Genomic DNA, 12,783 nt, shown 5'->3' with positions numbered 1-12,783 from the left:
TCCCATCTTGCCAATGGGAGGCTGTTCAAGTTGGCTTCAAAGTTCTTCTGACACAGTTCTAGTAGCCCTTTCTTTGCTCTCTGCTGTGACAGGTGTTCCCAGGTTTTCATGTACAGCTTCTATCTTAGACCTTAACCAAGGATTTTTCCAAGAACCTCTTATACCATTTAGTGGAAATGGCATCTCAAGATCAAGATCTGATGCTGAGGGGACACTTTAGTTAGTCACTTCCTGTAGTCCTGAAATTTTCAATGGAAAATTTCAATGGTAGCTGGAAATTTCTCTCTTCTCCAGGAAAAAACAAATCATAAATTCACACTGGTCTTTCCCATTCAAAATCAGGATTACAATAGCTTTGCATAACATTATCCATCTTACATATGTTATTTGCCTATCCCACATGGAAAAAAAATCCCACTTCTCAAGGATACTAACACAGTACTTTGCTTTATTCCAATATGCAAAAGGGATTCGGAATGAGAATATCCACCTACTATGTGTAAACTTAGTAAAACTCTGTAAAACTTAGATATTTTGCAGGGTTTTTGTCCTTTGTAATATATCATCCAAAATGCTGAGCTGTCCTCAGCATCTTAAAAGCCATCTACGAAAAGCCCACAGCAAATATCATTCTCAATGGGGAAACACTGGGAGCCTTTCACCTAAGATCAGGAACAGAACAGGGATGTCCACTCTCACCACTGCTATTCAACATAGTCCTAGGAGTCCTAGCCTCAGAAATCAGACAACAAAAAGAAATAACAGGCATTCAAATTGACAAAGAATAAGTCAAACTCTCTCTCTTTTCGCAGATGACACGATACTCTACATAGAAAAACCAAAGGACTCCACCCCAAACATTGCTAGAATTCATATAGCAATTCAGCAGTGTGACAGGATACAAAATCAATGCCCAGAAATCAGTGGCATTTCTATACACTAACAATGAGACTGAAGAAAGAGAAATTAAGGAGTCAATCCCATTTACCATTGCACCCAAATGCATAAGATACCTAGGAATAAACCTAACCAAAGAGGTAAAGGAGCTATACCCTAAAAACTATAGAACACTTCTGAAAGAAATTGAAGAAGACACAAAGAGATGGAAAATATTCCATGCTCATGGATTGGAAGAATAAATATTGTGAAATGTTAATGCTACCCAGAGCAAATAACACATTCAATGCAATCCCTATCAAAATACCATGGACTTTCTTCAGAGTTGGAACAAAGAGTCTTAAGATTTGTGTGGCATCAGAAAAGACCCCGAATAGACAGGGGAATATTGAAAAAGAAAACCAGAGTCAGGAGCATCACAATGCCAGATTTCAAGCTGTACTACAAAGCTGTGGTCATCAAGACAGTGTGGTACTGGCACAAAAACAGACACATAGATCAATGGAACAGAATAGAGAATCCAGAAGTGGACCCTCAAGTTTATGGTCAACTAATATTCAACAAAGGAGGAAAGACTATCCACTGGAAAAAAGACAGTCTCTTCAATAAATGGTGCTGGGAAAATTGGACATCCACATGCAGAAGAATGAAACTAGACCACTCTCTTACACCATACACAAAGATAAACTCAAAATGGATGAAAGATCTAAATGTGAGACAAGATTCCATCAAAATCCTAGAGGAGAACACAGGCAACACCCTTTTTGAACTCGGCCACAGTAACTTCTTGCAAGATACATCCACGAAGGCAAAAGAAACAAAAGCAAAAATGAACTATTGGGACTTCATCAAGATGAGAAGCTTTTGCACAGCAAAGGATACAGTCAACAAAACTAAAAGACAACCTACAGAATGGGAGAAGATATTTGCAAATGACATATCAGATAAAGGGCTAGTATCCAAGATCTATAAAGAACTTTTTAAACTCAACAGCAAAGAAACAAACAATCCAATCATGAAGTGGGCAAAGACACGAACAGAAATTTCACCAAAGAAGACATAGACATGGCCAACAAGCACATGAGGAAATGCTCCGCATCACTTGCCATCAGGGAAATACAAATCAAAACCACAATGAGATACCACCTCACACCAGTGAGAATGGTGAACATTAACAAGACAGGAAACCACAAATGTTGGAGAGGATGTGGAGAAAGGGGAACCCTCTTGCACTGTTGGCGGGAATGAACCTGTGCAGCCACTTTGGAAAACTGTGTGGAGGTTCCTCAAAGAGTTAAAAATAGACCTGCCCTATGACCCAGTAATTGCACTGCTGGGGATTTACCCCAAAGATTCAGATGCAGTGAAATTTTGGGACACCTGCACCCCGATATTTGTAGCAGCAATGTCCACAATAGCCAAACTGTGGAAGGAGCCTCGGTGTCCATCGAAAGATGAATGGATAAAGAAGATGTGGTCTATGTATATAATGGAATGTTACTCAGCCATTAGGAAGGATGAATATCCACCAACGTGGATGGACCTGGAGGGTGTTATGCTGAGTGAAGTAAGTCAATTGGAGGAGGACAAACATTATTTGGTCTTATTCATTCGGGGAATATAAAAATTAGTGAAAGGAATTAAAGGGGAAAGGAGAGAAAATGAGTGGGAAATATCAGAAAAGGGGACAGAACATGAGAGACACCTAACTCTGGGAAATGAACAAGTGGTAGTGGAAGGAGAGGCGGGCAGGGAGATTGGGTGACTGGATGACGGGCACTGAGGGGGGCACTGGACAGGATGAGCACTGAGTGTTATATGTTGGCAAATCGAACCCCAATAAAAATATACAAAGAAGAAAATACAAAAAAAAAAAAAACCAAAATGCTGAGTTGACTGTGTTCTAGTCACTAAGAACTGTTCGTTTTTGGGTGTTTACTGTAAAACTATGTAGTCAGCTCTTGTTTTATTTTCCTTGTAATTTTTAGATACCTTTTTTTTTTGTAATTCAATTTTGCTTTACAGTATGTCAAGTGATTCTAGTATCAAATCTACCAAGAAAGATATATTTAGAGAAGTCTAGTTTCTACACCTGTTGGCTCCACGCTATTCCCTCTTTCCCTGTATTTGTCTCTTTTCACTGTGGTATAATAGATGTTAATATAAAATTTAATATTTTAACCTTTTAAGTGGACAGTAGCCTTAAGTACACCCACAATGTTATACATCCAAGCACCACTATCCATCTCTTTTATTTTTAATTTCATGGTTTATTCTATTTTTAAAATATGAACAAGCATAAATGTGTATTATATATACAGGTGTGTAGATGTACAAATCTTTATGTACACACGTATAGATACATAAAGTCCTCTCCTTTTAAAAATAACGTTCACTGTTCCCCATCAACTATTTATTGAGCTAACAATATATCCTAGAGATTATTGCATAGGAATATGTAGAAATACTCAATTTCTTTTTACAGCCCACCTAGATTTCTGACCTCATACCCTTCTACAGAGGACTATCTGGTGCATGAACATTTGGATCTGCCATCTCATAAAATCAACAGATTTAAGCAAAATGGAACCGCTAAACCATGACTTGAGGTTTTTCAAGCTCATCATCTCTATTTCCCTTTTTTAAGGATATCAAATTACTCAAATCAGGAATAACAAAGTCATTTTAAATTAATTTTTAGATGTGGGTATTAAGATCGCTTAATTTGCTCTGTCGTTTGTCATCCAAACAGTTAATCAAAAGCCAAGGCCATTTAACCTGCAACTATAGGATATAAAATCTTTCACGCTCAGGGTTATTTCTAGGGATTTTCTAAGTCAATCCTCATGAACTTCAAATAAATTGGCTCCAGTTTAGTTGACAGTCTCTCTCCCTCAGGATCAGAAGCCAAAGCACCAACTCAACATAGCCACAATGGAAGTCACCAGTTGCCCAAACCCCAGAAGCGACAAGTACCACAAACAGGAGATTGCCATGATGACGTAACGACAAGTTCAAGGTTGTATTTGGGTAAAGCCAAGAGGGTTAAGCTTCCTGATGCCATGGGGAGAGATAGTCAGGATGGTTCAAAGGAAAATCTTACAGTCTACTTGGCTCCAGCCAAGAAACATGTGTGCTGGTCCCTACTAAGCAGGATTATTGTAATCGGGGAAAAGAAAGCCCTAAAAAATGGCTATACAAGAGACTGAGCAGATTCACCCTGAGGGAATATCATTTGAGACTTGACATTTCTCTTAGTCTTGTTTCCAAGCAAAATCAGATTTTAAAAGAAAACTGGCATCTAACTGAACTGAATTCATCAGAAACTCACTTTCTTCCGCTTTCTCTTTTCAAGATTCTGCTTTTCTGCCAGGGACTTGATTGCTTGGATCCACGCATCAGCCATTCGCCGGATCCGGAGTCTCATCCACCGGAATTCTTCATGCTTTTTCATCATGCTGTAGAGAATATTAAAATCCGTACGAATTTCCGCCTAGAAACAGAAATTTAATCAAAACGAACTGAAGATAAAAAGTCAGAAAGCATAATGGTTGTCATGATGTGACATCTAAAGACTTGAAAGAGCTAGTCAATTAAATACAGAGCTTCAAAAGTGAGGCTTGTCTGCTAGGCAGCTTTATGTTAAGGCCCCAGGATTATAAATTAAAGGCCTCTGACTGCTGATCTGCTGTCAGGGACATCATTAAAAAATTAGAAATTGAGGAAGACCCAGCACAGCCATTGCAAAGCACTGAGTTATATTAAAATGCATTTTTTTTGGTTTTTTTTTTTGTTTTTTACTATGAGTATGCTCGATATACCTTGAAATTCTCTGCACCTGAATTTACCGCCACTTGGATCTGCTGCAAAGCAGTAGATTTTTACTTGGAAAAAGTCAATTCTTAACAGGCTGCTTGGCACTGTGCAAGTGTCCAAAAAGCCTGTCTGCCCACAAAGTTAAGCAGGGAAATAAATACTCATCTTCTAGTTTTGTCCCAGTCCCAAACCAACAAAAGTTCATTATTTTCTGAGAGATTGAAAAGCCAGCAATACCATTTTCCTACCATAGCTGAATAAAATTAAAAATTCAGGCCAGAATAATTGAAAAGCCAGGAGGAACATTTTTCTAATGTATCTGGATACAACCAGTGATCGCATTAACAGGAAAACAGTAGCACTTGTATTTGTTTCTCTTAACATCTAGAACATGCTAACTCCATCTCTCAGCAGTCACACACCTTGTTCCCAACACTCACCTGATCCCTCCTTGACCCAACGTTCTCCCAAGACCCCCATGGTCTACAGCATGGTGGTCAGCACACTGTTCCAGATCCTCCTGGAACACAGAGCCTCAGGGAGCATGACCCACTCATTTATATCCTGTCTAGGGCTGCCCTCTGAGCTCAAGGTCAGAACTCACCAGTTGCAACAGAGACCTCATGGCCTGGAAAGATGAAAATATTCACTATCTGGCCTTTTACAGAAAAAGTCTACTGACCCCTGGTCTAAAGAAGAAAGACATAAGAGCTTTTAGTGTGGCACAGAAAACCATGTTCGGTCCCTACTGATCTTTCCCATCTCATCTTCCACCAAAGCTCATCCAACACCCCGGGGCCTGGCCCACTGAACTGTGCCCCACTCCCTGAAAACACCAAGCTCTTGTACAGATACCTTCCCCCCTACACATCAGACACACCTTTCTCTCCTTGATCTACTATGAACTCACTCATCATTTGAAATTCAGCTCCAATGTCATCGTCTCTTTGCAACCTCTCCTAACCCCTGCAGGCTGAGATCGCCACTTTCTCATTCATTTCCATCGGCCTGCAGTTCACCTTTACATGGGTGTGATCATTATTTTTTGACCATCACCCTCATTAGATCGCTGAGAGCCTCCACATCTGGCACCAGGTCTTATTCCTATCAGTGGCCTCAGAGAACTGCTCAAGAAACAGACACTATTGGTTAACTGATTGGATCATCCACATTTCCACAGAACTGCAGACAGAAGTCCTTTAGTTCACCATTATTTCAGGGTTACAGCTGGCATTTCTAGCAGACTCCCCATGTACCACTTGGTATCAGAACCAAATCACAAGCCTAGTTTCCAAAAATCACTCACCAATGAATTATGATCAGCTTCTTCGTAGGGATTTTTTGCTCTCCAAGGTAAATGAGGACACCAATTTTCAACCTGAAAAATACACGAGAGACACTCGGTGTGTCGGTTCATCTGTAAACCAAGTAATGTCCATACAAAGCACCAAGCACCATTCCTGGCACATGAGTAGCACTACATTTAAGTGCATTGTTATTATGATTAATCAGATTTTCATGCTTTCAGCTAGCAGTAGAGGCAGGTGACCTCTCAAATAGAACAATAGCAGGACACCTGGGTGGCTCAGCAGTTGAGCATCTGCCTTCTGCTCAGGGCATGATCCTGGGTCCTAGATCGAGTCCCACATTGGGCTCCCTGTGAGGAACCTGCTTCTCCCTCTGCCTGTGTCTCTGCCTCTCTCTGTGTGTCTCTCATGGATAAATAAAATCAATCTTAAAAAAAGAAGAACAATAGCAAAGGTCTAAAGAAGGCCACAATTACACTTTATATCTGTTCTTCACAGTACTTCTCAGGCACTGACTCCCTCAAGCGTCTATACCACAAGGGGGGGGGGGCGCTCACAGCAGAAAGGTAAAAAACGGAGACTGCAGAGGAATGAGAATGGAAGGACAGGGATGATTCATTATCTGCGGGTGGCATGACTGGAAAAGAAGCAGCATGGCATTTGAGTCACAGAGCTCAATCATTTATCTCAGAATTAGGAAAGCAGCTGATCGTTTAAGGCTAATTGATCAAGGCTTTCCCTCATTTTCTGGCTGTTCACTCCACACTATCTCATCTCAGGTAAGAAGATGGTAAAAAGTATTGGAGAAAGAGATAAAAGGAAAAAGGGGGGGAAAAACCCCCAGCAATTTTGTGAGAGCCATTCTAGAAGATGGATTGTTCTGTCAATGCACAAAAGTTTAGAGAGTTGAGGGGAAGAGGAAAAAGCGCCTGAATTACTTCCAAAAGGTTACTGGAAAAAATTAGGCAGAATCACAATTTCTAGTAAAAGAAAGAAAAAAACCGCACTAAGATTGCTGGCCTCTTTGTTAAAACTGACCGTACAATTCCACAGTGGCACATCACCTGTGCAAAAATACACAATGAGAGTATTGAAGATGGCTAATGAAAAGCCACAGAAAATACCTTTATCTACAATCCTCCTCTGGCCAGGTGGGCCTATGGGAACCAAGGGAGCAAGCGGGTGGGGGCCATCCTGGGAGGGCCACCGAGAAGGCAGGTGCACACAGGGCCACAGCCTTCTTTCTTGGTCAGTAACTCAGATTCGGTCGAGATAGTTTGCCCTCCAGCCCCAGGTACATTTTCAAACAAACACAGCAGTTTCCCTAATCTAGAAATTGCTCTTAATGCAAGGTGATTTTTACTACGACCAAAATAACCGCGTGATTTGCATAAAGCCATCTGCACTACAAAGATGTGAAAGCAATAAACGGAGGGCAGCAAAGCTTGGGGGAGGGTGGAGTCCCTGGATAGAAAAAGAGCAATATTCTCTCTCTCTCTTTTTTTCTTGTGGAGTAAAATTAGACTTTACTGTATTTGTGAATGACTTCAGAGACTCAAAAGGACTCCCCAGGAGGAAAGCTGAAATGGTTTCTACTCACAAGGAACGAAAATACTAACTTGCCTTGGATGCCCATGTCTAATTACAGAGACCTTACGGCAATATCACCACGAGAAGCAATATCTGGAGCTTCACAAATGTGAAAAATGAGGGAAAACCAGCGGAAAGGCAGCCTGCAAGCAGATGAAGCCTCAGCTGGTCTCAGCAGCAGTGCAAACATCTGTACCTTGCATTCTTAGGCCAGAATGAATTATTTACTTCGAATTAAATTTTTGTAAATGGACTAAATAAAACATTGCTACAAAGCATATTTATAACATGAAGGCTTCAAATGGTCTGAAGCTAGCATTTTCCACAGCGAGACCTTCAACCCCACACAAAAAGGATGAGGAGCAGCAAGCCGGGGGCAGATCTCAAGTCAGCCTCACACTAAATTAAGTAACTCGAATGTTCACGGCAACATGTCAAGATAAAAAATTTCCCCACAAATAGCATATTAGGGCAAGATGAAATAAGACTACTAATAAATACAGTCAACCAAAAGGAGAGACATTAGTGAGACGAGACATTGACAAAAGACAGTATGTTCCCTCCTCATTCTCCCATCCTGAAAAGAACCTTCCAAAATTCAGTCTGATGAAAATACTGTCCAAGGTGATCTTCTAAAATATGACCTCCCTACAGAATACTCAGGACTTTAATTCCTCTTCGAAACTCATCATTGATCTCAGTTCTTGTTACTCTAAATCACTGGATAATACTTTGCAAGGCTTCAAGGGCATTTCTGAAAGGACAGAATATGGAGTCAGTGTATTTTAGCTTTTAGCAAGAAATCTTCCTGTCACACATTCACTTGTAATGGAAGAAAAACCAATTATGAACATCTTGACACCGAATGAAGATGGGGGGTTTTTAAGGTTGCAATTTTTGTACACAGTGATAGGATGACTGGCTAACAAAATAATTAAATTATACACAAACCAATTTTTCCATGGGAAGAGTGTGTATGTGTGTGTGTGTGTGTGGGGGGGCATATTTTTTTTCTAAACCTCAGAAGATTACCAAGATTGGAAGAAAGCCAATACTGGCAATAACTCCAAGTACTGGAACAAACAGCCCTCAAATGAGCAACATTTTCCTAAATAAGAGTGTCATTAATAACACTCAGGGAAAACCCTGCTCAATGCTAATAACTCAACTTCCTAATCCCTAATTTTGTTTTCTTCCTGATTTACCCAGGACCATTTATTGAGACCCGCCCCCACTCCCCCATCCCACAAGCACAGCATCTTCCCAGGAAAGCTGGACCCTAGAACGAGTCCACTGCCTTCCTGCTCCGGAAGTTCTTCTAGTTCACCTTATTCTTACCATCTCTTCTCCTTAGAACTCTCATGGCCTGCCTCAGCCTGCTGCCTTCCTATGCCCACTCCTTTGGCCATACTTTTCCAACTGTGACCCTCGGTGCTCTCCCTGGGACAGGATTTTGTATTTGCCCCAGGTGCAGACACCATGGAGGTGGCACCCTCCTGCCATCCACTCCCACCCCTGCCAAGCTCCTGGGAGTTGGGGAGCCCTGCCTCAAGACCTCTGCCAGAGAAGGAACTGGATGGCCTTAAAATAGTCCACAAATCACCGGAATACATCTAAGCACTGAAAACCCCCTGGATTCATGGCAACATCCACACAACAATCAATAGAATAGGCAAACCATTACTCAAATAACCTTCTACTTGAGGGTAAAATTCCTCTCCCAGAACCCATTGTTTTTAGTGTACTATCCTCAGGCCACAAAATGAAGAGGTAGGAAAAACAGAAAAAGACCAGCCACGCTAGAACTTTGGAGCATTAACACATATTCCACGGAGACAAAGACCTATAAATCACCTTTCTGGAATAAGGAGATATAAAATCACCAATTTTACTTTTGACATGCCTCCTCCCCATGATTTAAGCTTCTTTGATCTGAGAAGGTTTTGCAGCTTAATCATGAGCAGTGTGAATGAAAACAAAATCTCTCAACAACTCATGTAGGTCACACTTACTTTCAAGGTCTGTAGAATGGACAATTCATTATATTTAAGAAAAAAGAAACCACGGATAAGATACATATACAGCTCCAGTTAGAATTTAAAGATGAAAAAGAAGTAATAAAATTACAACAAAAATGAGTAGGAGATATATATATGCACCAATTTATATGTAACTGGTGCAACTTTAGAGTAACATTCTACTCCTTTGAAAGAATAATTATCAGGTACTGTTATGGTCTCTTCTCTCATGATTAATATGAAGTGTATGGCTCTAATGGATCACTGACCTAGAGAATTTCATGCTGTATTTTTCAGATAGTAAGTGCAATCAAAACTAAATGAGAAGAATGCATAAGAAAGGTGAGCTTATTTCTAGATGATGGTGTTGTGGGTGCTTCTCATTATCTTCTCTATGCTTATCTGCACATTAGGATTTTTTACAACAAATGTTTATTGATAGAATTATTTCTAAAGGAGTTACCTTATATAAGCATACAATCATTTACTAAAGGTTTACAGTAAGTCAGGATCTCTGGGAAAAAAAAAACAAGTAAGCTTGTATGCATTACATCATTGAATCCCTTGAAGAGCCGTGTGACGTGGGTACCATCATCAGGTTACATATGAGGAAGTCGAGGCTCCAAAGGCTTGGGAACTTGCCAGGGCTAAGCTCACCAGCGAGCTGCAAGGTGGGTGACAAGTGGAGTCTATCGCTCCCCTGACCAGAATACATTAGGGCCTCCCTTAAGGGCCAAGCTTAGTGGAGAACAGACAGCTGCTGAGTGGGGAAAGAGCATCAAATCTGGAATCTGCCAAAATAGGCTGAGTGCCCAGCTCTACCAACAACTAGGCATATAAACTTAAACCATTTAGCTTTTAAGTTTTCTCATTTACCAAATGAAGGAGTTGGCTTAGCTGACCTCTTTTCTTTTTTTGATTTTATTTATTTATTTATTTATTTATTTATTTATTTATTTATTTATTATTTATTTGAGAGAGAGAGAGAGAGAGAGCGAGCATGCACACAAGCAGGGGGAGTGGCAGAGGAAGAGGGAGAGGGAGAAGCAGACTCCCTGCTGAGCAAGGAGCCCAATGTAGGGCTGGATCCGAGGACTCTGAGGTCATGACCTGAGCTGAAGGCGGTGCTTAACCCAATGAGCCACCCAGGTGCCCCTCAGTTAGTTGACCTTTTAATAACTGCATTACACTATAAGATCAGAAAAAAAATAATTCTACATCATCCCATCCAGGCTTGTTGGTTATATATCACAAGGATATAGTTGACGAGGTATCTATTCATTTAATACACTGATTACTCATATGAATCTATATACACAGACGCCTACATACACGCATTTGTCATACTGATGACGCATCAAATGAAGTTGCTCATGAAGGTCTATGCTTAAAAAAAAAAAAAAAGAGAGAGCAAGCATTCTCTACCCCACTTTAGACCTGCCCCCCACACTCTCCTTTTTCAGGTCTCAACAAGCCAATGCAAATGGTAAAAGACATCTACACATCGCTAAGTGGTTCAGCTCTCTAGACTGGTCCTCTGCACCAAACACCTGAGCTGATTAATATTTTGGCCAAACTGTTTGTAAGAAATGCTTGTATATGGTGGGCAGGGTAAGGGAGACTAAGGATAAAAATCAAAGATACACCGTACTAGGAGCAAGGCACTAGGATAAGCACTTGACACACAGAACCTCATTTGGTTCAAATAATCCCCTGGGAAAGACCACTTACCATGCCAGATGCAGACACAGCACAGGGAGGACCCACAGCTGAGGACTGACATACCATCTATCCTACCCCAGAGCCCCTGCGCTTAATCACCACGTGATGTGCACAGAACCCAGACCTCTGTGTCCTGCAGTCCTGCCAACACAGTCCACTCTTCAATGTTAGACTATAATTGCCTAAATCTTCTATAGAAAATCCTTCAAAACAAGTTTGCTCTGCTCCTACTGCGTGGCAGTGCGGTAAGGGCAATGAAAGCAGTAGGAACTCCCTGCTGGCAACTCCTGGCCCCAACGTCTGTTCTGTGCAGCAAGACTGATTGTTTTCAAGCTTAAATTGGATCACATCCTACGCTAACTCAAACCCTTCAGAGGCTTTCTCCTTGCACTTAGAATAAAGCCCAGAATTTATACCAAGATCCTACAGAATATGACCCGAACCTTTATACTGGCTGCCTCACTCACCCTGCCCTACATACAACACCCTCTTTCCAAGTCCAACCAGGACATTCTAAACTCACAAAGGTGGCCAAATTTGTGTGTGTGGTGGGGCACAGGAGGGTATGGAAAAAGGATACCAAGTTAAATTAGAATTTCAGATAAATAATGATTTTTATTTTAGTATAAGTATATATTCTATGTAGTATTTGTCACCTACTTACAGTTTAAAAAAATTGTCTACCAGAAATTCAAGTATCATTGGGTAGCCTGTATTTCACTTGGTAACCCTATACTTCAGGGCTTCTGTATTCATTAGTCTTTCTACCTGAACCACTCTTCCTTCCAGAGAGTTCCATGTGTCACTCCCTTACTTCTACACTATGCTCTAACTTTTCCTCAGAAGTCTTCCCTGACCCACCTACCGAGCTGCTCTGTATCCTTAACTCTCCTTTTTTCCCCCTTGGAACACCTAGCACCTGTGGAAATTCTTTTGCGCTCCATGCGAATGAAACTGCTTGAGAAGAGAAACCCTGATTTGCCTGTTCAGTGCTCTACCTCAGCCCTGAGAACAGTGCCTGGCACACAGTAGGGACTCAATCATCTTTGGAGTGGTGAATGAATTATTCAAGGACATGACTCAAGCACTAAAGATACTCACGATGACACTCTTTTCCACTTAGATGGCACCACTGTGATGATTTCATGAGGACCTTCTGACAACACTTGGAGGCAGGCGAGGCAGGCTTTCCCTTCATCTCACTGAAGGGGAACAAGGCTGAAAGCTCTAGGCCAAATAGGCAGCTATACCCAGACAGCCGATGGAGCCTCATGCGTATTCTCTAATACTGTACTACTGCTGCCTCCCTTGGGAGGTAGGAATATTATGCCCAGAAAGGTCAGGACTGCACATGTACAAGGTAGAACCAAGGACTGGGGCAATCCAACATTGTTCTCTGGTGGTGAAAGAAAAGGCAAAACTTTAACAAAAGC

General features: G+C 41.2%; 1 protein-coding gene across 6 annotated transcripts in view; it reads right to left on the bottom strand.

The window, feature by feature from the left end:
- Positions 1-12,783, bottom strand: part of MGAT5 (alpha-1,6-mannosylglycoprotein 6-beta-N-acetylglucosaminyltransferase) — a 345,976-nt gene that overhangs the window by 119,518 nt on the left and 213,675 nt on the right. For all 6 annotated transcript variants that reach the window (XM_077861486.1, XM_077861488.1, XM_077861487.1 and 3 more), the window contains 2 exons: positions 6,020-6,091; positions 4,229-4,390 (listed from right to left, as the gene is read on the bottom strand). In XM_077861486.1, coding sequence (XP_077717612.1) covers positions 4,229-4,390; positions 6,020-6,091 — 234 coding nt within the window. The remainder of the gene's footprint in view (positions 1-4,228; positions 4,391-6,019; positions 6,092-12,783) is intronic.

This window comes from Canis aureus, chromosome 20, assembly GCF_053574225.1.
Source record: "Canis aureus isolate CA01 chromosome 20, VMU_Caureus_v.1.0, whole genome shotgun sequence".
Lineage (NCBI taxonomy): Eukaryota > Metazoa > Chordata > Mammalia > Carnivora > Canidae > Canis > Canis aureus.
This window is presented reverse-complemented; position numbering and strand designations above follow the sequence as displayed.